At 42.3% G+C, this 27,606-nt stretch overlaps 2 protein-coding genes across 17 annotated transcripts in view; one reads left to right on the forward strand and one right to left on the reverse strand.

Moving 5' to 3' along the window:
- Positions 1–2,282: 2,282 nt before the first annotated feature.
- Positions 2,283–9,159, reverse strand: mtrfr (mitochondrial translation release factor in rescue). 8 transcript variants are annotated; one of them, XM_068054543.1, is made up of 7 exons: positions 9,053–9,156; positions 7,766–7,871; positions 6,741–6,827; positions 5,937–6,200; positions 5,609–5,721; positions 5,209–5,529; positions 2,284–5,067 (listed from the first exon to the last, which is right to left on the reverse strand). In XM_068054543.1, exons 6-7 carry the CDS (start codon positions 5,494–5,496, stop codon positions 4,846–4,848), a joined length of 510 nt encoding a protein of 169 aa, XP_067910644.1. In that variant the 5' UTR covers positions 5,497–5,529; positions 5,609–5,721; positions 5,937–6,200; positions 6,741–6,827; positions 7,766–7,871; positions 9,053–9,156; the 3' UTR covers positions 2,284–4,845. The 8 variants fall into 8 exon arrangements, with proteins under 8 accessions (XP_067910649.1, XP_067910644.1, XP_067910645.1 ...); XM_068054544.1 differs by lacking the exon at positions 6,741–6,827; XM_068054545.1 differs by lacking the exon at positions 5,937–6,200.
- A 23-nt stretch (positions 9,160–9,182) lies between these two features.
- LOC137382533 (M-phase phosphoprotein 9) overlaps positions 9,183–27,606 on the forward strand; it is a 129,695-nt gene continuing 111,271 nt past the window's right edge. For 2 of the 9 annotated variants that reach the window (XM_068054537.1, XM_068054538.1), the window contains exons 1-4: positions 9,183–10,316; positions 20,273–20,405; positions 21,476–21,565; positions 23,654–24,255. In XM_068054537.1, coding sequence (XP_067910638.1) covers positions 10,183–10,316; positions 20,273–20,405; positions 21,476–21,565; positions 23,654–24,255 — 959 coding nt within the window. In that variant the 5' untranslated portion in view covers positions 9,183–10,182. Of the gene's footprint in view, positions 10,420–20,272; positions 20,406–21,475; positions 21,566–23,653; positions 24,256–27,606 lie in introns of all 9 variants that reach the window. The other 7 variants (XM_068054536.1, XM_068054540.1, XM_068054531.1 and 4 more) reach the window with 6 other exon arrangements.

A 27,606-nucleotide genomic window follows, 5' to 3' on the forward strand; every position in this document is an offset into this window, starting at 1 on the left:
TCAAACAAGTCATTTCTTCACTCCAGCAACAGTTTAAAATCAATGTTCATACGACAAAATTAATATGCCTCATTCTTGGCAGGTGGGGGTCTACATGACACCCATAAAACTGTCACCTTCCATCATATTTATAACAAAACTAAAAAATAAAAGTCTAATCTTATTTGGTTGCCAAACCTCAGCTTCCTGATATCTAATCATAAACAGGATTGTATTTTATAGAACGTGCAGCGTTGGTCATAAAAAATAAAAGCAAGACAAACATATCCCTTTCTCTTGTGCTGTATTCTGTCTCCATCTTTTCTGCCTTCATCTTTCTCTTTCCCTCTCTCTGGTTTTCTCGATCATCTCTTTTGCTCACTATTTCGCTGTCCCCTTTTCTAACTAACTTGAAATGATGAAGCTTACTGATTTTCTGAAGACTGCAAATAAAGCAACAAAACCTATTTGTTACCAATCTTGTGCTAAAGTGCTTCAAATACATATTAAAATTGAGTGAAAGTATTGTGTTCTACATTCTAGATTTATACAAACAGATATAATGCTTCCGAGCCTCAACTTGGCAGATCTTGATTTATATTGATGACCTAGACTGGAGTGTACAGGGCACATCTTCAAAATTTGCATAAGCATTGTGAACTGTGAGGAGGATAGTGATAAACTTCAACAGGACATAGGCTGGTGGAAGGGGTGGACAAGATGAAATTTAATATAGAAAAGTGTGAAGTCATTCATTTTGGTAGGAAGAATGAGGAGAGCCAACATAAAATAAAGGGTACAATCCTAAGGGGGTGTAGGAGCAGAGGAACCAGGAGTGGGGGTACATGTTACAATTCATTGAAGGTTGCAGGGCAGGTTTGGAAAAAGGTTAATAATGCATATGGGATCCTGGGCTTTCTAAATAGGGGCATAGAGTACAAAAATAAAGAAGTTATGATAAACCTGTATAAAACAGTGGTTTGGCTTCAACAATATTGTGTCCAGTTCTGGGCACCACACCTGCAAGATGATGTTAAGGCATTAGAGAGGGTGCAGAAAAGATTCACGAGAATGGTTCCAGGGATGAGGAACTTCAGTTACATGGATAGGTTGGAGAAGCTGGGGCTGTTCTCCTTGGAGAAGATTTGATCGAGGTATTCAAAATCATGAGGGATCTGGACAGAGTAGATAGGGAGAAACTGATTTTTAAAAATTCTTTCATGGGATGTGGGTGTTGCTGGTAAAGCCAGCATTTGTTACGCATCCCTAATTGCTCGAGAAGGTTGTGGTGAGCCGTCTTCTTAAACTACTGCAGTCCATCTGGTGGAGGTACTTCCACAGTGCTGTTAGGGAATTCCAGGATTTTGATTCAGTGACAGTGAAGGAACTACTATATAGTTCCAAGTCAGGATGGTATGTGGCTTGAAGGGGAACTTCCAGGTGGTGGTGTTCCCAATGCCTCTGCTGCCCTTGTCCTTCTGGGTGGTAGAGTTCATGGGCTTGGGAGGTGCTGTCAAAGGAGCCTTGGTGAGTTTCTGCAGTGCATCTCGTACATGGTACAAACTGTGCGTCAGTGGTGAAGGTTGCGAATGTTTAAGGTGGTGGATGAGGTGCTGATCAAGCAATCTGCTTTGTCCTGTATGGTGTCGAGCTTCTTGAGTGTTGTTGGAGCTGCACCCATCCAGGCAAGTGGAGCGTGTTCCATCACACTCGACTTGTGCCTTGTAGATGGTGGTTATGCTTTGGGGAGTCAGAAGATGAGCTACTTGCCTCAGAATTCCCAGTGTCTGACCTGCTCTTGTAGCCACAGTATTTATATGGCTGGTACAGTTCAGTTTCTGGTCAATGATAACTCCTAAGATGTTGATAGTGGGGGATTCAGCAATAGTAATGTCATTTAATGTCAAGGGGAGATGGTTAGATTCTCTCTTGTTGGAGATGGTCATTGCCTGACTCCTGTGTGGCGCAAATGTTACTTGCTACTTATCAGCCCAAGCCTGAATGTTGTCCAGATCTTGCAGCTTACAGACTTGGACTGCTTCAGTATCTGAGGAGTTGCGAATGGTACTGAACATTGTGCATCATCAACGAACGTCCCCACTTCTGACCTTATAATGGAGGGAAGGTCATTGTTCCCATTGGCCAAAGGATCCAGAACCAGAGGACACTGATTTAAGGTGATTGGCAAAAGAAGTAACAGTGACATGAGGAAAAACTTGGTTACACAGCGAGTGGTTAGGATCTGGAATGCACTGCCTGAGAGTGAGGTGGAGGCAGATTCAATCGAGACCTGCAAAAGAGAATTGGATAATTATCTGAAGAGAAAAAATTTGCAGGGCCATGGAGAAAAGGCAGGGGAGTGGGACTAGGTGAGTTGCTCTTGCAGAGAGGCGGCACAGACACGACAAGCCAAATGGCCTCCTTCTGTGCTGTAACCATTCTGTTATCTCCATCAAGATGGATGCATGCAAGGTTATCTCAGCTATAGTGGATTTCTCGCTATTAGTATAAGACACTAGTTTGGCCTCAGCTGGAGTATTGCGTCCAATTCTGGGCGCCGCACTCGAGGAAAGACATGAGGGAATTGGAGAGAATACAGAAGAGATTCACAAGAATGGTTCCAGGGATGAGGAATTTCAGTTATGAAGATAGATTGGAGAAGTTAGGACTGTTTTCCTTGGAGAAGGCTGAGAGGTGATTTGATAGAGGTATTCAAAATCATGAGGGGTCTGGACAGAGTAGATAGAGAGAAACTGTTCCCACTCGTGAAAGGATCGAGAACAAGAGGGCACAGATTTATAGTATTTGGTAAGAGAAGCAAAAGTGATATGAGGAAAAACTTTTTCACGCTGTGAGTGATTAAGGTCTAGAATGCGCTGCCTGAGAAAGTGGTGGAGACAGGTTCAATTGAAGCATTTAAAAGGGAATTAGACAGTTATATGAAAAGGAAAAATGTGCAGGGTTATGGGGCGAAGGCAGGGGAATGGACTGAGGGAATTACTCTTTCAGAGAGCCAGTGTGGACACGATGGGCCGAATGGCCTCCTTCTGCACTATAACAATTCTGTGATTCTAGTTTTGATTAATAAATGCATGCATGTATGCCTAATAGATCACTCAGTTAGTAGATCTGCCCCGTACTAGAAATGCAATTCAACTAAAGCAACCATTATTTATTTTTTATATTAGTATTTATTATAAACTATAATAGATCCACTTTAACTTCTGAAAATTTTAGCAATTCATTTTCCAATTTTCTTATACAGTGGCAATTCACATTGGTGTAAGGTTTCTCAGACTCTCTATTAATGCAAGTGGCCATTCATCGCGTTTGCACCTAAGGAGGGACACTCACAGACTTTCCAGTAAAAGTTGCTGGAAGCATCTGATTGTAACCAGCACTATGGCAGGGCATGTCAAAGACTAATTGGAGCACTTCTAAAGCTGAGTTAGTTGATATCAGTTCAGTGGCACACCACAGCATTTACTCAGTTATCAAGGAAGCCAACTGATTCTGTTTTTACTCTTATCTTATAGGCAAACACAGCAGCTAGTTTCTTTACAGATAGTGATGAGCATGTGAAACTCATGGCCACATGGAGTAGTTGAAACATACAGCACTTATGTATTTATGGGCAGGATTGATGCATTCAAGAGGGAGAAGGAAATGCAGCAGCAGAGCAGGAGGCTAGTGAAGAGTATACATACCAGCATAGACTTGTTGGGCCAAATTGTCTGTTTCTGTGCTGTAGGTTCTATGTAACATCCCAAAAACAAGAAACAAGTTAAATAGCCAAATGCAAAATACTGCAGATGCTGGAAATCTGAAATAAAAACAGAAAGTGCTGGAAATACTCAGCAGGTCTGGCAGCGTATGGCAGAGAAGCAGAGTTAACTTTTCAGGTCTGTGACCTTTCATCAATACTGGCAAAGTTTATAAATGTAACAGGTTTTAAGCAATAGCCAGGGAAGCAGATTGGCTGCTTCATGAAGATGGGCAGCCAATTAACCTAGTTAAGGCCTCAATTAGGGCTGATTTTGTGGTCTTGCTGGCAGCAGTATAGGCCCAGGCATGTGTGAAGGCAGCCTCCATGCAGCAGGCCGGAAGCTCCATGCCCTAATGATGGGGCCACCAGCAGGAAAGGGTGAACCTGCAGCCCAAATGATCAACCAGGAGAGGTTTCCCATCCGTTCTTAGGGGCTCACCAGCTTCGCCCCTCTTAATTTTTTATTTATATATACACCTTCGAGGGTGCCTCCATGTTGAGGTGCCCTCACGGTCTCTGACCTGCCTCAACAGCGCCCACCTCTCCTGGGCCTGCCGAGGTTCCCGAGCTGCCAGTGCTCTGAGTGGGCTAGCAGCCTTGGAAGACTGCCCGCCATTCTTAATAGGACAGCGAGTGCAAAGGTGGCCAAATAGGAGCCCACCTCTGCGCAGACTGCGACACTGGTCCCGCTGCCGGCCTGTGCAGTTTCGGGATTCCCCCCTTTGATCCCGATGTCAGGGTCCTGAAGCCTGGGGAAAGATCCAGCTCTTTATATATCTATCCAAACACAAAAGCAGGGCTGCAGTTTAACATCTCATCCAAAAGACAGCTCCTCTAACACAACCACTCTCTTAATACTGCACTGAAATATCAGACTGGATCATTTGCTCAAATCCAGGAGTGGAACTTGAACCTACAACTTCTAACTCATAGGTGAAAATGCAAAGGTGATACTGTGTGCGCCTTAAATCTGTATTTTAGATATAAATTTATTACATTTGAAACCAACACATTAAGGTAAGTTTTCCCTTAAATATACACTCCGTTTGATGCTGTTTATACTGAAGAAATGTAATTCAACAAATTACTTGGTTACTTTTTCATTTCAGTGGCATCTGAAGATTCTTTAAAAAGTCTTTAAATTGTCTTTTTCTTTCTAAATTATCTTTTGCTTTTCTTTTCTTCTCTTGTTTTTTCCATTGCTGTTCTTGTTTTTGCTTCACAATTTCACTGTTTACTCCTTTGTAATGCACATCAAGTTTTTCTTGTAAAATTGTTCTGGCTATTTTTCTGTTCTGATCTACTGATCTGGTTTGATGGCACTGAAAAGGAAATTCACACAATGACTTAGATTGCCTATTTATTCACTATTTACAAATATTTGAACTGAATGCAACAATAAGTAATAAGAAGCATGCTACTTCAGTATTAGTGATTATGTTCCCCCGTTTATAAACAGCTACCTTCACTACAATCCCAGATGGAACATGCTTGAGCACTACACAGTTACTGGTTTTATTGGTTGCCTGGCCTCCAGGACCACGTCCTCGGACAAACTGTTCGTCTAATTCATCTTCTACCACAACAGGCAGGTCTCGAAAGCCCTTTTTCTCAGCAATCGGCAACAATAAAGAAGTATGTTTGATATCCAGAAACCGCTTTGCTGAACTCCTTAAATTCCATTGCCGTACTGAAAATGCCTGTGGTCTTGTTAATGACAGTAAGATATTGTATAAAACGGAGGATGTCATTGGGTGCAGGCTTCGGGTTATGATGGCAGTTTTCTGAAAAATACAGATTCATGTTAGTGAACATGTTAAAAATGAATATAGGGAAGCAGATGCTGAAATGCTGTCTACTTACTTTTCCTTCTGGTATTATCAATGCCCCTTTTGTCGGTCCCAATATTATTCTATTGGATGTAGTTCAAGTTTCACTGGATTGATCATCTATGCTGGAATTTCTCTGTCTGCCAACTGTACAAGCAAAAATCACTGCCACATTTGTTTAGTTCTGTTATTTTACTGGCATCATTTCCCTTAAAATACCTGTTCTTTCACATTTCTAGTTCTGATCCACTCCACCTGCTAACACTGAATTTTCACGATAACCTTCACAAATAATTGATTGTACAAGTTAACATACAATGATAAAAAGCTAGAAGTAACTTACTTTGAAGACATTTACTTACCTTAAATAAATGCCTGTGGTACTGTCCTGCAGATAAGCATGTCCCCTCTAATATTTTACTGTCACTGAGAATTCTGGCTTTATTCCTGCAATCTCTCTGCGGTAGTACTCATTTCTCAGCATATACTTGCTATTTCCATAATCTGCTGCCATCACTTCCTGGAGATCTCAAGATTTGTCACTTCCATGTCCAAACTCAATCCTTCTCATCCATGCATTTTTGTCCCTCTTTTTTTTCTGTTCTCTCATCACAAACTGTCCATTTCTATTACGACACCACAAAAAACAGCAGTTGATGCTCCCACTTACTGCTGCTACAGTATTATTTGACACACGTTAAATCCACTGTATTGGTTGCATCTGGAATATTTTTTACAGGACTGCAAAATAACTTGAGGAGACTACCGGTGAATTCGCTGTACCTCAAGTTTGCTAGCCAACCTGACATGTGACATCTACTTTAAAATGACCAATTACCAAAAAAAGTTTGTGTATAAGCTTATTTTGTTTATATTAGAAATGACCAGATATTTCAAAAATGTATACCAAAATGTTAGTTTGGATTAGTCCGGTATCCAGGCTGAAATGCATAGCCTGCTCCAAGCACATATTGTTTCTTCCTGTTCCATTGCAAAGCACAACTGCAGACTAGAACATTACACAACTAATCTACCACAAGACCAGTATTTACAAAATATATAGAAAGTACAGGGAAAGCCAGTATTAGCTTATCTTTAGGGAAGTGGGGTGTCATTATTTTCAAATTCAATCTTCAATAACTGGCTTATTAAAATTTGACAGTTACCTAATTTGCTGTCTCTTATACAGGCAACGCACCCTTCTCTTCTTAGTGGTAATATCTGGAGGGATATGGTTCCATGGAATCTGGGTACTGATTGTAAGAAACAAACACTTTGCAGCTTTTATTTTAAGCACCATTGATAATCTTTAGCTTACAGTAAAATCTATTTTTAAAGTTTGCAGCCATTTTCTCACATCTTTGGGGAATAATAACTTTGTGGACTATTCAGCATCATCTTTTCATAATGGCATCATTTGTGATTATTGGTAGGCTACCCAACTTGGACAAGAGGGCTTCAGTCTGTGCACATGTGAAACACAAACAAGAAATGCTGGAAATACTCAGCAGGTCTGGCAGCATCTGTGGAGACAGAAGCAGAGTTAACGTTTCAGGTCAGTGACCCTTCATCAGAGTTCTGATGAAGGGTCACTGACCTGAAACATTAACTCTGCTTCTCTCTCCAGAAATGTTGCTAGACCTGCTGAGTATTTCCAGCATTTCTTGTTTCTGTTTCAGATTTCCAGCATCTGCAGTATTTTGCTTTTATTTCTGTGCACATGTGATATGCATATACACTTTCCAGCAGGGATTACTAGATAGCAATCTTGAGAGAACACTGACCATTTTACCTCTCCCTCTCTGGAAGCAAGGATGTTAACTGTGGTATGTCTACTGCATGTTATCCAATAGAAATTTCTGACTAGCCACAGATGTGGTTATGGCAACACCGTTTTAGCCACATGTACCAATCTTTGCAGAAAATGCCTTACATACACTCTCAAAACGGTAAATGCACTCTACACATACTCATTTAATTCATAAACATCTACCATCATTCAGTAACCAAAGTAATAAAACACTCCCAACCATCAAAAACACACACACTGCTTTTTGTCTGACCATTTTACCAACAAATGTATGAACCCGATTAAAGTACACATGCATACACTGTGCCAAAACAAGATCACAGGTCCAATGATAGTATCTCTTACTCATGTTTGTATGTAATAATCAGAAATGCAACGAACCATTTCTGGATTCCAATTAGATGCATGTGCAGCAGTCTGAGATCTCTGGCTGTATTCCTGTAATCTCGCTGCTATTAGGGCAAAGTTGTTTTACAGAACAGTTCGACTACAAGAGTGGGGAAAAAAAATCAAAACTAGGTAAAAATGCAAATGATGGAAATCTGAAACAAAGACAGAAAATTGCTGGCATGTCAGGTCATTCAACATCTGTAGAGATCTTCCATGACTGATGTGCACTGCAGGGAATATAGAGCACTGTCTGACCTTGAAACACACACAATAATTTTGAGTTAGATTTTGTTTCCTTTAGTTTTCTTCAATTTAGACTTTATGATTAAATTGTTTTATTAGTTGCACCTCCTTACAAGCGGGCATTTGTACATGTTGTTTTCCTGATAATGACACTGGGGTCAGCCTTAATTAACTTGCTAAAAAGATGTATTTGTGGAATGAACAGAAAAGTTAATGTTTCAGGCATACACCCTTCATCAGAATTGAAAATAATTAAGAACAATACAAAGGGAATGGGAAGGAAAACAAAAACACACGAGGAAGAAATATGACAAGAATCATATGACAGTTACAGCCCAGGAGGCCATTCAGCCCATCATATTCATGCTAGCTCTCTGCAAGAGAAGGAACTGAAATATACATGAGATGACTGATCTGGAATTCTGTCACAAGACCAATACTTTACTTACAGGTGACATTAAGGGTAATTTATTATCACCAAAGCCACAGGTTAGTCACTTTGATCTGACATAATGTCTGCATTTCCCTTAGACACCTGTGTGTTATAATTCTGAAGGGGCTGGACAGGGTAGATACTGAGAATTTGTTTTCCGGGTTGGCGAAATCTACAATAAGGTCGCACACTTTCAGGATAAGGGTCGATCATTTAGGACTGAGATGAGGAGAAATTTCTTCAAAGGATTGTAAATCTTTGGAATTCTCTAACCTGGAGGGTTGTGGATGCTCTATCGTTGAATACATTTAAAACCAAGATAAATTTTTGGTCTCTCAGGGATTCAGAGGCAACTGGAGGGAAAGTGGAGTTAAGGCAGAAGATCAGCTACTGAATGGCGTAGCAGCGTCGAGTGCCGTATGGGCTACTCCTGCTCCTATTTCTTATGTTTATGTTGAGCCAAAGGCCTAAAAATGACATAAGCTGCCGCTTTTCCAAACCTGCTTAAAAGAGAACGGCGCTGCCCCTTTAAATGCCGCGCATCGCCGCTCAAAATGACATCAGTCACCGAGCAAAGTTAACTATCCTTTTTTCAGCTCTACCTTTGCTTTGAAGTTAACATCGGGATTTGCTAAGGCCACGTACAGAACAAGGAACTGTCGTCACTCTCAGACGCTGAGGAGACGAAGCACAACAGCCGCGCGGTGTGCGCATGCCTAAACCGCAGCAGCCAATCAGCTCGAGGCGATTGAAAATAAACAGCTGCGGCGGCGGCGGCGGCTGCGCGAGCGTTGGGGGTTTGAAATCTAACGGTTGATTGGCAATGTGCAGCTTTCAGAACAGTCATTCTTTCATTGAAGAGAAAGCAAAATACACTCTTGGCATAATTTAGTTTGACTCAACTGGAAAGTTGGATGGAGTCTGTTAAGTACTGCATCTAACCCTGCGTATTTTCAGTGAGAAGGCGGTGTGAGACGCGGACTGCAGCGGGCCTTTCGGTGGCTGATTGACAGGTGATGCGGCCGTTCAGCAAGTGCGACTCAGCAGGAAACGTTCCAAAATACCACATTGAGGTATCGCCGAGCGAATAAACGGAGAGGGGGCGGGGCTCGGCTTTCTCCCGCCCCCCTCCCTCCCGAGCCCCTCAACCCAAACTGGATTGAAAGGAGTCGGGCCCAGGCGGGCCGCTGTTGTTAGTGTTTTTTCCCCCGTCCAGTGCGTTGCTTGTTAATGGCACTGGCTCCGTCTGCTTACTTTAAATAAGCGATCTACATTGGATTGGTGTGTAAGTGCGGTGTTGGTCGTGGTCAAGGAACAGGGCATCTTTCCCTACCCCCCCCCCCCCGTTGGTATAAAACGAGGACGTAATTTTCATTAACTTTCAATCGCTCGGAAAAAAAGTTTGTGAATTAAATCATCTCTGCATTATTGCATGCTGCCGGGAATGTGCATTCTCTGCCTACGCACGTTCATGCCTCATATTTGACCCATCTATTGCCATCCAGATTAGGAAAGGAGCATTTGCACGCAGTGTCGGTCTCTCTTCAAACGGTTTTTGATGTCTACAGTCTCATCAGAAACTGGGAGCACCGAAAGGAGAAGGTGCAGCAATTGCGATATTGGATCATCGTTCAACATTAACACCTCTGTTCCTTTTCAGTAGATGTCCTTCGAGTTTAATACAGAGAAACTCTCTCGTAGATGACGATATCTGTCCAGACTCCGGAGGACCATGGAGGACTCCGATTCTGAGTCCGTGCGAACTGTTAAAGAACTGGCCAACAATTTACCAAAAGATGCAGTTCATCAAGATCTTGATTATAATTCCGTGGCACAGTACACGGATACTGCACCGCCTGCAAACAGGTATGGGCAGAAGACTGAACTTGGAGATGATTAATCAACTCTTCTATCATGCATGGCGTTACGTTCTCATTTCTAAAGTAGATGGAAACGTGGAATAGAATAGGTAGGACACGTCTGAAGGAAATTGATAATGCACATTGTTAGTATGGTCAATCTCCATTGCGAGGTGTAATTTGTACAAAAATAGGGTTACATCCTTTACGAACAGGAGGAGGCCATTTATGGCTGACTTGTGACTAAACGCCATATACCTGCCTTTGCCTCATATCTCTTAGATTTTTGTGAAACAAAAGGTACTGTGAACCTCTGATTTAAAATTAACAATTGATCTTGCATCAATTGGTGTTGTGGAAGAGAGTTTCAAACTCCTACCACCCTTTAAATGTAGAAGTATTTCCTAACTTCACTCCTGAAAGGCTTAGGTCCCTCGTCCTAGATTCTCCAACTGGCAGAAATAGTTTTTCTCTCTGTCTACCTTATCAGTTCTCTTCTTCTCTTCAAAGTTTTATCAAATCACTTCTTAACCATTTAGATTCCAGTGAATACAGGGCTAGTTTGTGTAATATTTGCTTGTAATTTAACCCTTGGAGTCCAAGTATTATGCCGCAATCTTTCCAAGACCAGAGTATATCTTTGCGAAGGTATGGTGTCCAGAACAGCTCTCAGTACGTTAGGTGTAGTCTAACCAGGGCTTTTCACAGCTGTAGCATGAATTTTAGCCATTGTATTTCTGTCTTTGTCCTTCTAGCCTTCAACTTTAATGTTAAGGTATGGGAGCCTGGTGTTTATGGAACAGGTTTAAATAATGCAGGATCATCAGTTCAAATCCCATCATGGTAAATTGAAATTGAATCTAATATCAGAAGAATTCTCCGAATATTGTAAAAACACACTTTTTTACAATTGGTTCACTAATGTCCTTGGGGAAGGGAACCTACTACCCTAATGTAAAAATAAAATAGTGCAGATGCTGGAAATCTGAAATAAAAACAAAGTGCTGGAAATACACAGCAGGTCTGGCGGCATCTGTGGAGAGAAGCGGAGTTAACGTTTCAGGTCTGCGAACTTTCATCAGAACTGGCAAAGGTTAGAAATATGATAGGTTTTAAGCAAGTATAGAGGGGGTTGGGGGGGGGTGGGTGGTGGGTTGTGGTGGTGATGATGGTGATAGGACAGAGGGCCGGAGAGATTAACTTTCAAGGAGGTCATGGGGCAAAGGCAAAAAGAGTGTGCTAATGGTGTGGTGAAAGACCAAGCATTAGTGCAGAGAGCGTGTTAATGACGACAGAGTAATGAACAGCCATAGCCAAAAGCACAAACGTGAAAAACCCATTAGGCAGGCACATGGTTTAAAAAAAATGATGAAACGAAATAAAATAAAAAAGGGCTTGTCGCGCTCTGAAATTTTTGAACTCTTTATTCAGGCTGTAGAGTGCCTAATCGGAAAATGAGGTGCTGTTTCTCGAGCTTGCGTTGATGTTCACTGGAATACTGCAGCTGGCAGATATGTTGGCATGAGAGCAGAGGGGTGTGTTGAAATGGCAAGCAACTGGAAGCTCAGGGTCATGTTTTCGGACTGAGCGGAGGTGCAAAGCGGTCACCCAATCTGTGTTTGGTCTCCCCAATGTGGAGACAGCCGCATTGTGAGCAGCAAATACAGTATACTAAATTGAAAGAAGTACAAGTAAATTGCTGCTTCGCCTGGAAGGAGTGTTTGGGACCTTGGGTGAGGAGAGAGAAGGTAAAAGGGCAGGTATTATACCTCCTGCAATTCCATGGGAAGGTGCAGTGGGAAGGGGATGAGGTGTCCTGGCTAATGGAGGAGAACTACTACCCTACCTTGTCTGGACTACATGCAAAACTATGCCCATGCTACATTTATAACTCTTAATGCCTTTATCAATGTTGTCTATATTCCAACAGCAAATAGCTAACAATAAGCACGATCAGGTTTATTACATTTTGAATAGTAAGTGTTTGAGATGGTTCTGTTGCCAGTCTGTGGATTTTTTTAAATTGGTGCTGCCAGGATTTCCAACCCTGTTCCTTGTTTTTCTTTCCACATTGTGATTTGTTCAGTTCTATTTAATCTAGACTGCTCTTTTTCATATCTATGTGAAGATTTCTTAATCCCTATAACTGTGCATTCTATTGGATTTAATTTGATCTTTTTTAAAGAAGGAATTTCTAGAGAATTATTTCTTTTTCACAGATTGATTCACCCAAGAGCACTTCAGCTCTCCAGTCCTACTTTCACCATCATTCTATTTTTAAACCCTTATTGAATTAACACACCAGTTCACACTAAAATAAAAGCAAAATACTGCAGATGCTGGAAATCTGAAATAAAAACAAGAAATGCTGGGAATACTCAGCAGGTCTGGCGGCATCTGCGCAGAGAGAAGCAGAGTTAACGTTTCAGATCAGTGACCCTTCATCAGAACTGGCAAATGTTAGAAATGTAATGGGTTTTAAGCAAATAAAGCAGGGGTGGGGAAAGAGATAACAAAAGGCAACGTGTTGATAGGACAGAAGGTCACTGAGAATAACTGACCGGAAGGTCATGGAACAAAGGCAAATGGTATGTTAATGATGTGCTGGACGACAAAGCTTTAGTGCAGAGAGGGTGTTAATTGACAGAAAAATGGACAGCCCTGACCGAAAGCACAAACATGAAAATAAAAGCAGTGGGCAGGCACATGGTAAAAACGCAGATTGGGTGACCACTTTGCGGAACACCTCTGCTGAGTCCGAAAGCATAACTCTGAGCTTCCGGTTGCTTGCCATTTCAACAGCTCCTCTCCTCCCCGCCCCCCCCCCCCCCCGGCTCTCATGCCCACATATCTGTCCTGGGCTTGCTGCAGTGTTCCAGTGAACATCAATGCATGCTCGAGGAACAGCGTCTTATTTACCGATTAGGCACGCTACAGCCTGCCAGACTGAACATCAATAATTTCAGAGCATGACGGGGCCCTGTTTTAATTTTTAGTTTTTTCTTTTTCTTTTTTTATTTGTTTGTTTTATTTTAGTTTGTTTCATTTTTTTTTAACCATGTTCCTACCCACTTTTTTTTTCATGTTTGTGCTTTGGGCCAGGGCTGTTCATTTTTTCTGTCAATTAACACCCTCTCTGTACTAACTTTGTCTTTCAGCACACCATTGACATACCATTTGCCTTTGCTCCATGACCTTCTGGTCAGTTATTCACGGTGACCCTCTGTCCTATCAACACCTTGCCTTTTGTTATCTCTTGCCCCACCCCTGCTTTACTTGCTTAACACCTATTACATTTCTAACATTTGCCAGTTCTGCTGAAGGTCACTGACCTGAAACGTTAACTCTGCTTCTCTCTCCACAGATGCTGCCAGACCTGCTGAGTATTTCCAGCACTACTTGTTTTTATTTCACCATTTCATACTACTGTCTCATTCTTGTTTCCCATAAGTTTCTAGATGGCTGGAAGCTATTATTGGATAGTTTGCCAGGAGTTACCATTTCTCCTGATCCAGTATCAGTCTTCTATTATGCCATCATTTGGCCCCAACTGGAGTATTGCATTCAGTTCTGATCACCATACTTCAGGAAGGATGTGAGGGTCCTTGAGAGGGCGCAGAGGGGATTTATCGGAATGGTTCCAGAGATGGGGGATTTTAGTTACAAGGTTAGGTATGAAAAGCTGGGGTTGTTCTCCTTAGAACAGAAGAGATTGAGAGGAGATTTAATAGAAGTGTACAAGATTATGACATGCTTAGTTAAGTTAGGTAAGGAAAAAAAACTGTTCTCATTAACGAATAGTACAAGGACCAGGGGACACAGATTGAAAGTTGTGGGCAAGAGATGCAGGGGGAATATGGGAAAGAATGTTTTTACGCAGCGGATGGTAATGACCTGGAACTCTCTGCCCACAAGGGTGGTGGAGGCAGAGACGATCAGTGACTTCAAGAGGAAGTTGGATGGCCACTTGAGAGAAATAGACTTGCATGGCTACGGGGGTGTGGGATTGACTGGATAGCTCTGTGGAGAGTCAGCATGGACTCGATGGGTCGAACGACCTCCTTCTGTGTCATAAATAAATAAAAATCACATTAGTAATGTTGAATTTGGGATAACTATTAACCAAGGCACCAGAGAAAACTCTCCTGCTATTCTTTGATCAAACCACTTCTTAACTGTCTAGATTCCAGGGAATAAAGGGGTAGTTTGTGGTGTCTTTCCTTCTAATTTAACCCTTGGAATCCACGTATTATTCTGGTAAATCTATGCTGCACTCCCTCTAAGACCGGAGTATATCCTTCTGAAGGTGTGGTGCCCAAAACAGCTCACAGTACATTAGGTGTAGTCTAACCTGGGCTTTTCACAGCTGTAGCATGAATTCTAGCCATTGTATTTCTGTCTTTGTCCTTTTCCTAGCCTTCACTTTTAATATTAAGGTCTGGGAGCCTAGTGTTTATGGAACAGGTTTAAATAATGCAGGATCATCAGTTCAGATCCCATCATGGTAAGTTGAAATTGAATCTGATACTGGAAGAATGCTCTGATTATTGTAAAAACACACCTTTATAATTGGTTCACTAATGTTCCTCAGGGAAGGGAACCTACTGCCCTACCTGGTCTGGATGCATGCAGCACCATTCCCACACTACGTTTATAACTCTTAATGCCTTTTAAAAAAAATTCATTCATGGGATTTGGGCATCGCTGGCTATGCCAGCATTTATTGCCCATCCCTAATTGCCCTTGAGAAGGTGGTGGTGAGCTGCCTTCTTGAACCGCTGCAGTCCATGTGGGGTAGGTACACCCACAGTGCTGTTAGGAAGGGATTTCCAGGATTTTGACCCAGCGACAGTGAAGGAACGGCGATATAGTTCCAAGTCAAGATTGTGTGTGACTTGGAGGGGAACTTGCAGGTGGTGGTGTTCCCATGCATTTGCTGCCCTTGTCCTTCGAGGTGGTAGAGGTCGCGGGTTTGGAAGGTGCTGTAAAAGGAGCCTTGGTGCATTGCTGCAGTGCATCTTGTAGATGGTACACACTGCTGCTACTGTGCGTTGGTGGTGGAGGCAGTGAATGTTTGTGGATGGTGTGCCAATCAAGCGGGCTGCTTTGTTCTGGATGGTGTCAAGCTTCTTGAGTGTTGTTGGAGCTGCACCCATCCAGGCAAGTGGAGAGTGAATGTCAATGTTCTCCCTATTCCAAGAGTACATAGCTAAAAATAAATTCTTTGAAATATTGCCATAGAATTGTTTATAGGATCAGGCTCAAGTGTGATGTTTTCATGGAAAAAAAATCTAACATTTTCCATTGAGAATTCCATATGAAAATTGGCTATTTGTGTGAGGTAGAGGGACTCAACAGCTGTGTAATTGTATCCGAACAAGGGATCAAAGCTGAAAGAATTAAAGAATTTATGGAGAAAAATTGGTGAGAAAAGGAAGTTAAAGTGAAAGCAAAATACTGCAGATGCTGGAAATCTGAAATAAAAACAGAAAATGCTGGAAATACTCCGGTCTGGCAGCATCTGTGGAGGGAGAAAAACAGAGTTAACGTTTCGACTTGTATATTAGAAAAGAAAGCTATTTTAAAGTCTGGCTACGCAACCCAGACCCGACAACATGTGTCAGGTTCAGGTCGGGTCTATGTTCCGAGTCCAGCATTCGGGCTCGGGTTGGGTCGGGCTGGACAGTGCTGCTTCTGGGAAGTCACGGGATCAGGCTTACCCATGATTCCACACAACTCCATCTGCAGGAATAGCCTGCTGCTCGAACAGATAAAGGAGATTCGTGTTGGGTCAGGCACGAAAAAAGTTAATGGACTTTGGTCGGTTTCGGGTTGGCTGTGGTTGTGTCGGGCCCGGGTTGGGTTTTAATTTTATACCCGAGCCAGACTTTAAGCTATTTGCCTAAATGCTTTTTTTTCTTCTTCATAACAACATGGGCACAACGTTTGGTTGTATTTTTGTAACATTTACTGTAGTTTTCAAGAAAATATAGCAATATCAGATATCGTAATATGCATTATCAGTAAACCGTAATGACATGACAGAACTAGATAATAGTTGGAAAAATTTGGAGGAGAATTAATGAGGATAATAAAAAGCAATGATTTCCTCTCCAGACCAATCAAGAACCAAAGCTGACAAGTTGATTATGTTGAATTTCAGAAAAATGAACTGAAAGTTAAACACAGGACTTTGGAATAAAATGGATGTCCCAATTAAGAAGTATTTCCTCTTGGGAAGAGAGGAAACAGTAAAACGATTGACGCTACAATGCTGTTGTTAGAGTGCGACCTGGTGAAATTATTCAAGCCCATTTGAGAGTTGTCTGACCTTTAGAGTGAGCAAGATATCATTCTAGAGTCACTGATAGAGTTCCATTATACTTCCATTACGAAGGGTATTGCAAGAGGCTGAGATATAAGGAGGGTCAAAAAGTTGACTCGCTTTTGCTGTGTACAATAACCGCAATACGTAGTGACCATGCAAGGGGTGAAAATCTACGTTTATTCCCAGTAGCGACTGCTGCATCTACATACCATAGCATAATGTGGTAGGAGTGCGGTTGTGCACTTTACAAAAAAAACACAATTTGGGTTAGCTGGCAGCATTCTCTCTTTTGTGGGAAACGGGAATGATTTAGTTAAGTCTGACACTAACGTCTTAAATTTGAAAAAAGCAGTTATGAGGGGTGAGTTGGCTAACGTAGATTGGGAAACTAAATTAAAAGATAAGATAAATAAGTAATGGCAAACTTTTAAAGAATAATTCATAATCTGCAACAAAATACCTTCCCTTAAGCGATTAAAAAACCCCACAGGAGAAGTGTTTAACTGTGGCTAACGAGAAGTTAAAGATCGTATTAGATTAAAGGAAGAGGCTTATAATTTTGCCAAAAAGAGTAGTAAGCCTGAGGATTGCAAGGATTTTAAAATTCAGCAAATTGAGCTCTGCTCTAAGGAGAACAGATTATCACTAACTGTCTCTTGCATTCTTTACATCGTTCCCCTGCTCCTTCTCCCAATCAGGCAGATATCTTGTGCCAAAGATGTTCAGTGAATATACTTCAATAACACTGTAGGAAGGATGTGAGGGTCCCTGAGAGGGTGCAGAGGAGATTTACCAGAATGGTTCCAGAGATGAGGTTTTAGCTGCAAGGTTAGTTTGGAAAAGCTGGGGTTCTTCTCCTTGGAGCAAAGGAGGTTGAGAGGAGATTTGATAGAGGAGTACAAGATTAGGACAGGTGGACAAAGAAAAGCTGTTCCCACTAACTGACAGTACAGGACTAGGGGAAACAGATTTAAGGTTTTGGGGAATAGTTCATTCATCTCTGCTCCAGGACATTACTGCAGGAGTTCCTCAGGGTTGTGTTGTAGGCCCAACCATCTTCAGCTGCTTTATCAATGACCTTCCTTCAATCATGAGGTTAGAAGTGGGGATGTTCACTGATGATTGCACAATGTTCAGCACCATTCGCCACTCAAATACTGAAGTAGTCCGTGTAGAAATGCAGCAAGACCTGGACAATATCCAGGCTTGGGCTGATAAATGACGAATAACATTTGCGCCACACAAGTGCCAGGCAATGACCATCTCAAACAAGAGAGAATCTAACCATCTCCCCTTGACATTTAGTGGCATTACGATTGCTGAATTCCCCCGTTATCAACATCCTGGGGGGTTACACTGACCAGAAACCGAACTGGAGTAGCCATATAAATACAGTGGCTACAAGAGCAGGTCAGAGGCTAGGAATCTTGCAGCAAGTAACTCACCTCCTGACTCCCCAAAGCCTGTGCACCATCTACAAGGCACAAGTCAGGAGTGTGATGGAATACTGTCCACTTGTCTGGATGGCTACAGCTTCAACAACACTCCAGAAGCTTGACACCATCCAGGACAATGCAGCCCGCTTGATCAGCACCCCATCCACAAACATTCACTCCTTCCACCACCAACGCACAGTGGCAGCAGTGTGTACCATCTACAAGATGCACTGCAGCAACACACCAAGGATCCTTAGACAGCACCTTCCAAACCAATGAGCTCTTCCACCTAGAAGAACAAGGATAGCAGATGCTTGGGAACACCACTATCTTCATGTTTCCCTTCAAGTCACACACAATCCTGACTTTGTTTAATATTCATGGGATGTGCGCGTCTCTGGCTAAGTCAGCATTTATTGCCCCTCCCCAAATGCCCTTGAGAAGGTGGTGGTGAGCTGCCTTCTTGAACTGCTGCAGTCCATGTGGGGTAGGTACACCTACAGTGCTGTTAGGAAGGGAGTTCCAGGATTTTGACCCAGCGACCGTGAAGAAATGCCGATTATAGTTTCAAGTCAGGCTGGTGTGTGGCTTGAAGGGGAACTTGCAGGTGGTGGTGTTCCCATGCATCTGCTACCCTTGTTCTTCTCTTGGAACTATATCGCTGTTCCTTCACTGTTGCTGGCTCAAAATCCTGGAACTCCCTTCCTAACGGCATTGTAGGTGTACCTACACCACAAGGACTGTAGCAGTTCAAGATGGCAGCTCACCACCACCTTCTCAAGGGAATTTGGGGATGGGTAATAAATGCTGACTTAGCCAGTGATGCCCACATCCCATGTATGAATTAAAAAAGATGCAGGGGAGATGTGCGAAAGCACTTTTTTATGCAGCATGTGATAATGACCTGGAACACTGCCTACGAGGATTGTGGAAGTGGAGGTGTTCAAGGATTTCAAAAGGAAATTGGATGGGCATTTGAGGGAAATAAACGTGCAAGGCTATGTGAATAGAGCAGGGGAGTGGGACTGACTGGGTTTCTCTACAGAAAGCCGGCATGGATTTGATGGGCTGAATGGCCTCCTGTGATTTAGGAGAAAATAAGATATGAGAGTAAACTAGCTAGATACAGGTTATAAAAGCTTTCATACATAAATAACCACATCTCCTATTTTCTGCCACTAGATGTTGCAAGTCCACTGGTGGTGGGAAGTGGTACAAGTAATTTGTGCAGTTAATCTTGATGCAGACATTGAAACTTTGTTTAATACATTCAATCACACATCCATAAGTGAGCACGCTGCTCTGATTCAGTAAGGGAGGGTGATGAATGGTTTGTGCTTCTGTTAACACAAAATTTGGTACAAGTGTTAAACATTCATATGATTGATTCCAGAGATGAGGGGTTTGTCTTATGAAGAGAGATTGAGCAGTTTAGGCCTTTACTCTCTAGAGTTTAGAAGAATGAGAGGAGATCTAATTGAGGTATATAAGATGATTAAGGGGATTGACAAAGTAGACGTAGAGAGGATGTTTCTTCTTCTGGGGCAATCTAGAACAAGAGGTCATAGTTTTAGGATAAGGGGTAGCAGACTTAAAATCGAGATGAGGAGAAATTACTTCTCTCAAAGGGTCATGAGTGTCTGGAATTCACTACCCCAGAGTGTGGTGGATGCCGGGACATTGAGTGAATTTAAGGAGGAGATAGACAGATTTTTAATTAGTAGTAGGTTGAAAGGTTATGAAGAACGGGCAGGAAAGTGGAGTTGAGGCCGAGATGAGATCAGCCATGATTGTATTGAATGGTGGAGCAGGTTCGAGGGGCTGAATTGCCTACTCCTGCTTCTAGTTCTAATGAGAACAGTGCTGACTAACTTTTACCCTATGATTCCAAGGTGATTGTCCATGTCCAGCTGAAATAACTACTCTGGATAACCTTTTAAACCGATTATTAAATTAGTTACTGGGTAAATAAAATATTATGGAAGCAATCATATGTGTTTAGAAAATTTGTGAATATTGTTGGGGGAAGGAGTTGTGAAGGAATGGTACATCTTATTGTATTGTAGATTCACTGCTGTTTCCCATGGGAATATAGGTATTTCCAATTCATTTCTAATGTCAGAAACAGTACTCAGTGAGTAACCTTTAACTGTTTTCTTGTATCTAATGCTTATAACTTGCCCCTTCCCTTCCAATTAGGTACCCCTTTCATGAAAATTTGAGGAAAAATTTACCATCGATTAATCCAACTGCTCTTGAAACCTTGGGGGCACTAATGCAAGAGATTCAAAATACCTGTGGGGCAGATCCTGAGATTCTTAAGAATTGTGAGGTTAGTTGACAGTTCAATTTTGGAAATTAAGTAATAATGTTTAATATGCTATGTTAATGTGAATTCTTGCACCGCTGTGTGTATTGGTAAGCTCAGACTAGCCAGGTTTTAGGCTTGATTGTTGGTCTGCGTGAGTTAGCTGATGTCAGCAGTAGCCTCAGCATCTAATTTTTCTTAACATTTTGGATCATCTGCACGTTCTCCAGGTGACTTTTCTACTTTGTCTTTTTATGTATAATATAATTGGAAAGCTTACCTCAAAATATTCAATATATTCATAAAGATTTATTCTTTTAATCAAACCTTAAATTACTTGATTTAAATTTTCTTTGTTCTAAAACTTTGCTTCCGTTCCACCCTTGGGGAAAAAAAAAGAGGCAAAAACTTCTGAAATTAAAAAAATTGCCAATTTTCGGTCAGTTCTCCTGAAAGACGTTACTTTTTGCTGGGTTGTGGTTTGAAAGAAAGAACTTCCATTTCTGTAGCGGCATTCATGTTTTTGGGATGTCCCAAAGTCCTTCACAGCTGATGAATTGCTTTTGAATTGTCATCACCATTGTTATGTAGGTGAATGTGGCAGCCACACAGCAAGATCCCACAAGCAGCAATTGGTTTGAAGGATCAGTTGATGCATTTTCATGGTATTGGTTGAAGGATGAATGTTGGACAGGAAATTAGCCAACTTTCCTTGCTCTTTGAAAATGTGCCATGGAATCTTTTTATGTCCATCTGAATAGGGAGTTGGGGAATTTAAAGTTTGATCCAAATGTCAGTATCTCTGACAATGCAAAAGACCCTCAGTACACTGAAAGTGCTACCTGCATTATGTACTGAAATCCAGGAGTATGACTTGAACCCACAACCTTCTAACTCTGAGGTGAGAGTGCTCCTGCTTAGTTCAGCTGACATGAGTGCCATCACCCATCCAATACCTCTCCTAATGAACATCATTTATAGAATTGTGAATTAGAGAGATCAGAGAGAGAAAATTCATTGGTGAGGAAAAATAATGATGTATTCTTATCATTGAATAGATAATATGTTGTGTATTTCTTTTGGTGGGTTGTTAGGCAAGATGGCTGCAGCTCTTTAAACTAGTGGAAAAGCAATACCAGGACCAGATATTGTCTCAGCAGGACCAATACCAATGTCAGATCCAAGTGAGTAAAGCATATCAAGTAGTATTCTTTCTTTCACTGGAAAAGGGTTGTTTTAAAATTTGTATTTTTGGTGAATATATTGAGCTCATTAAAGTGAGGAATGTCAGTAGTGGCTGATAGTGGCTCCTCCACATTGGGCACCCATTGTTTACATCTCGCCATACCTTGTGGTTTTTCTGATTGTTATTAATAATTTGGTGTAGATTCTGGGCAGTTTGAGTTGGTGTTGTCTAACCACACTTAAGACTGTCTAAGTAATTTTACATTTAAAAAAAAAAAAAATCTGGGACTAAGTCTCAGAATTGACATTGGCATGGCATTCACGACAATGTTACGTTTTTCTATATTTGCCAAGTGTAGAGCAGTTTACTGTCCAAGTACCATAATTCTGTATCGAACATCCCAGAGATGCCGAAAATGCCCATACCCCTGTGATGACGAATCATTATTTAAGAATGATAGATTGTGTGAGAAATGAAAACATTGCCCTGGTGCAGTTGAGTGCTCTGCTGAGGTTGAAATACAGATATGTTAGAGCAGGGAGGGATACAGAGCATACAACAACTTTAAAATGGCTTAATGTGGTAAATATAGATGTAATTTTAAAATGCTGACTTTCCTCAGTATACAGCTAATTATTTTAGAACTCCCTCCACCCCACCCAACCAAATTTGAGAATCCGTTTGCTCGTTGAGCCAGTCCCATGTCACTCCATGTCAGTGATAAGTGCAGTAGTGAATTTGTTTGGCCAGCAACACGTGCTGAAAGTGCTCTGTATAATTTACACCCCCCCCCACCCCCCTCTCACACTCACACTCACTCTCACTCTCACTCTCACACTCACACTCACTCTCACTCTCACTCTCACTCTCACACTCACACTCACACTCACACTCACTCTCACTCTCACTCTCACTCTCACACTCACACTCACACTCACACTCACACTCACACTCACACTCACACTCACACTCACACTCACACTCACACTCACACTCACACTCACACTCACACTCACACTCACACACACACACACTCACACTCACACTCACACTCACACTCACACTCACACTCACACTCACACTCACACTCACACTCACACTCACACTCACACTCACACTCACACTCACACTCACACTCACACTCACACTCACACTCACTCTCTCACACACTCTCTCTCTCACACACTCTCTCTCTCACACACTCTCTCTCTCACACACTCTCTCTCTCACACACTCTCTCTCTCACACACTCTCTCTCTCACACACTCTCTCTCTCACACACTCTCTCTCTCACACACTCTCTCTCTCACACACTCTCTCTCTCACACACTCTCTCTCTCACACACACTCTCTCTCACACACTCTCTCTCACACACTCTCTCTCACACACTCTCTCTCACACACTCTCTCACTACGGGACATTTTCAGCATCTGTGCAATCTAATTTTCACAGTCTTGATGCAGTGAATAATGCTGCAAACAGTATACAGAGTATGAAGGAAAATGATTCAATTCAGCACTAGCATGATCTATCACATTTTCCTCACCTGAAAGAAATGGAAAGGCATCATTCACCCACTGTAATTAGTGGCATTATTGGAAACTAGATGCAGGTTGGGAATGGGATTGTAAATAATTTCTCAAAGTTTATATAAAGAAGTTATATCCATTAACTAATCCCAATGTTTTGCCTTATTTGAAATGTTGAGCACTACCCCAGTGGTTGCACATTGAAGGATATGTCACTGCTGGGTGTGCTGTTCTTATTGACATTTGTGGGGGAAAAGATAATTTTGTTTCCTTTAAATAACTATAAATTGAAATGTAATGGAGTGATTTAGAAAATATTGTAATAGTCTGGATGCATGAAATTATATAATGCAGCAATGTGCAATATTATTTGCAGCATTCTGTTTTCCCTGACCCTCTGACAAATCTGAAATATAAATTGTGGAGTTGTGTTTTTTAAAAACTTGACACAATGGATAAGGGAAAACTGAATACTGCAATTACTGTTACTTCTAAAAATGGTGTATTATCATTGGAGCAGCTACCTCATGGTATTTTTTCATCCTGTTATTCCCAGCTTATCCAAGATGAAATCAAAGCACTAATTCAGTTACAAAATGACATTGGTCTTGCACACAGTACAGCCTCTGTGCCATCCTTTTCAGAACTCTCAGGTGACTTGACTGCATCTGGTTTTCTCAATGGCCGCCACCCCGAGCAGCTGGAATGGAAAATCGAATCTGATGTACAGTCCGACTGCAGCAAAGCAGAGGAACAGATAATGGCTGCCAGTCAATGTAGTCATGAACGGCAAGAACTTCAGGACAACACTCTACTGACCAGTGGATATGGGACATTTTCAGCCTCTGTGCAATCTAATTTTCACAGTCTTGATACAGTGAATAAGGGCAGACTAAATGCTGCAAACAGTATACAGAGTATGAAGGAAAATGATTCAATTCAGCACCAGCATGATCTATCACATTTTCCTCACCTGAAAGAAAATGGAAAGGCATCATTCATTTTTGCCACTGGTGATGAGCGCTCTTTCACACTTAAATTTCCAAGCAAACCAATTCAAGATGTGAGGACTAATCAGGAAGCAAGCAGCAATAAATCTAATTTGGAAATTAAAGCTGTGACTGACAGCCTTCTTGGCGATCAGAATAAGATCAATGGGTATGTATCAAAGCTTTGAAATAAGATGTGGAAGAGCTAATATTTTTACATTGATACTTGCCTCTCAATAAAACGTTCACTTTGTCCAATTAGAAATTTTATGATAGGATCTGTCTTTTAGAAGATCCTATCAAACTCAACAGTCTATAATTGATTTTATTTAAAAACAAGTCCAAATGAACGTCAACGAATACCTTATCTTTATTAATTTTTTGAGGCTTTGCTCCCAGTGTGGAACTTGCCAATATCAGGAGGGGGTTGGATAGCAGGGGCTGCACGATTGCACTCCATGCTGGTGGGGCTCTATGTAGCATAGAATAGCCTTTTTCTGTGCTGTAACCATTTGGCCTGTCAAGTTCACACTGGCTCTCTGCAACAGCAATTTACCTAGTTCCGCTCCCCGCCTTTTCCTGGTAACCCTGCAAATTTCTTATCTTTAGGTGCTTGTCCTGTTCCTATTTGAAAGCCACAATTGAATCTGCCTCCACCAGCCTCTCCGGCAGTGCATTCCGGATCCTAACACCTCTCATACGAACACACGAAGTGGGAGCAGGAGTAGGCCACTTGGCCCCTCGAGCCTACTCCGACATTCAATAAGATCATGGCTGATCTAATTGTAACCTCTACTCCACATTCCCGCCTACCCCCAATAACCTTTCACCCCCTTATCAAGAATCTATCTACCTCTGCCTGAAAAATATTCACTCACAACCCTTGGAGAGAAAAAATTTCCCCTCATCTCTGTCTTAAAGGACGACCCCTTATTTTTAAACAGTGACCCCTAGTTCTAGATTCTCCCACGAGAGGAAATATCCTTTCCACATCCACCTTGTCAAGACGCCTGAGAATCTTATGTTTCAATCAAATTGTCTCTTACTCTTCTAAACTACAGTGGATACAAGCCTAGCCAGTCCAACCTTTCCTCATAAGACAGCCCACCCATTCCAGGTATTCACAGAATCATAGAATAATACAGTGCAGAAGAGGCCCTCCGGCCCATCGGGTCTGCACTGATGCATTAGAACACCTGACCTGTCTACCTAATCCCATTTGCCAGCACTTGGCCCATAGCCTTGAATGTTATGAACTGCCAAGTGCTCATCCAGGTACTCTTTAAAGGATGTGAGGCAACCTGCCTCTACCACCCTCGCAGGCAGTGCATTCCAGACCGTCACCACCCTCTGGGTAAAAAGGTTCTTCCTCAAATCCCCCTTAAACCTCCTGCCCCTCACTTTAAACTTGTGACCCCTCGTAACTGACCCTTCAACTAAGGGGAACAGCTGCTCCCTATCCACCCTGTCCATGCCCCTCATAATCTTGTACACCTTGACCAGGTCACCCCTCAGTCTTCTCTGCTCCAGCGAAAACAACCCAAGCCTATCCAACCTCTCTTCATAGCTTAAATGTTCCATCCCAGGCAACATCCTGGTGAATTGCCTCTGCACCCCCTCCAGTGCAATCAATCCTTCCTATAATGTGGTGACCAGAATTGCACACAGTACTCCAGCTGTGGCCTTACCAAAGTTCTGTACAACTCCAACATGACCTCCCTGCTTTTGTAATCTATGCCTCGATTGATAAAGGCAAGTGTCCCATATGCCTTTTTCACCACCCTATTAACCTGCCCTTCTGCCTTCAGAGATCTATGGACAAACACGCCAAGGTCCCTTTGTTCCTCGGAACTTCCCAGTGTCAGGCCATTCATTGAATACTTCCGTGTCACATTACTCCTTCCAAAGTGTATCACCTCACGCTTTCCAGGGTTAAATTCCATCTGCCACTTTTCTGCCCATTTGACCATCCCGTCTATATCTTCCTGTAACCCAAGACACTCAACCTCACTGTTAACCACTCGGCCAATCTTTGTGTCGTCCGCGAACTTACTGATCCTACCCCCTACAAGTCATCTATGTCGTTTATATAAATGACAAACAATAGGGGACCCAGCACAGATCCCTGTGGTACGCCACTGGACACTGGCTTCCAGTCACTAAAACAGCCGTCTTTCACCACTCTCTGTCTCCTACAGGTAAGCCAATTTTGAATCCACCTTATCAAGTTACCCTGTATCCCATGTGCGTTTGCTTTCTTGATAAGTCTCCCAAGTGGGACCTTGTCAAAGGCTTTGCTGAAATCCATGTAAACTACATCAACTGCACTACCCTCATCTACACACCTGGTCACATGCTCAAAAAATTCAATCAAATTTGTTAGGCATGACCTCCCACAAAGCCATGCTGACTATTTCTAATCCAATTTTGCCTCTCCAAGTGGAGATAGATTCTCTCCTTCAGAATTTTCTCCAATAGTTTCCCTACCACTGACGTGAGACTCACTGGTCTGTAGTTCCTCGGCTTATCTCTACAACCTTTCTTAAATAATGGGACCACGTTAGCTGTTCTCCAGTCCTCTGACACCTCCCCCGTGGCCAGAGAGGAATTAAAAATTTGGGTCAGAGCCCCTCCAATCTCCACCCTCGCCTCCCACAGCATCCTGGAACACAGGGCGGCGCAGTGGTTAGCACTGCCGCCTCACAGCTCCAGTGACCCGGGTTCAATTCTGGGCACTGCCTGTGTGGAGTTTGCAAGTTCTCCCTGTGTCTGCGTGGGTTTCCTCCGGGTGCTCCGGTTTCCTCCCACAAGCCAAAAGACTTGCAGGTTGGTAGGTAAATTGGCCATTATAAATTGCCCCTAGTATAGGTAGGTGGTAGGGAAATATAGGGACAGGTGGGGATGTGGTAGGAATATGGGATTAGTGTAGGATTAGTATAAATGGGTGGTTGATGGTCGGCACAGACTCGGTGGGCCGAAGGGCCTGTTTCAGTGCTGTATCACTAAACTAAACTAAACTAAATTGTCCGGACCTGGAGATTTGTCTACTTTTAAGCCTGCCAAATCCTCCAATACCTTGTCACTCCCTATGACAATTTGCTCAAGAACCTCACAGTCTCTCTCTCTCTCTCTCTCTCTCTCTCTCTCTCTCTCTCTCTCTCTCTCTCTCTCTGAGTTCCATCTTTACATCCTCATTCTCTTGGGTGAAGAGAAATGTGAAGTATTCGTTCAACACCCTACCAATGTCCTCTGGCTCCATCCACAGATTTCCCCCTTGCTCCCCAATGGGTCCTACTCTTGCCCTGGTTATCCTCTTCCCATTGATATACTTATGGAATATCTTGGGATTTTCCCTACTTTTCCCAGCCAGAGCTTTCTCATATCCCCTCTTTGCTCTCCTAATTGCTTTCTTAAGCTCCATCCTACACTTTCTGTACTCCACTAATGCTTCCATTGATTTGCTCTCCTTGTATTTGCTAAAAGCCTCTCTTTTCCTTCTCGTCGTACCCTGAATGTTTCT

Source organism: Heterodontus francisci, chromosome 23 (genome assembly GCF_036365525.1).
Source record: "Heterodontus francisci isolate sHetFra1 chromosome 23, sHetFra1.hap1, whole genome shotgun sequence".
Classification (NCBI taxonomy): domain Eukaryota; kingdom Metazoa; phylum Chordata; class Chondrichthyes; order Heterodontiformes; family Heterodontidae; genus Heterodontus; species Heterodontus francisci.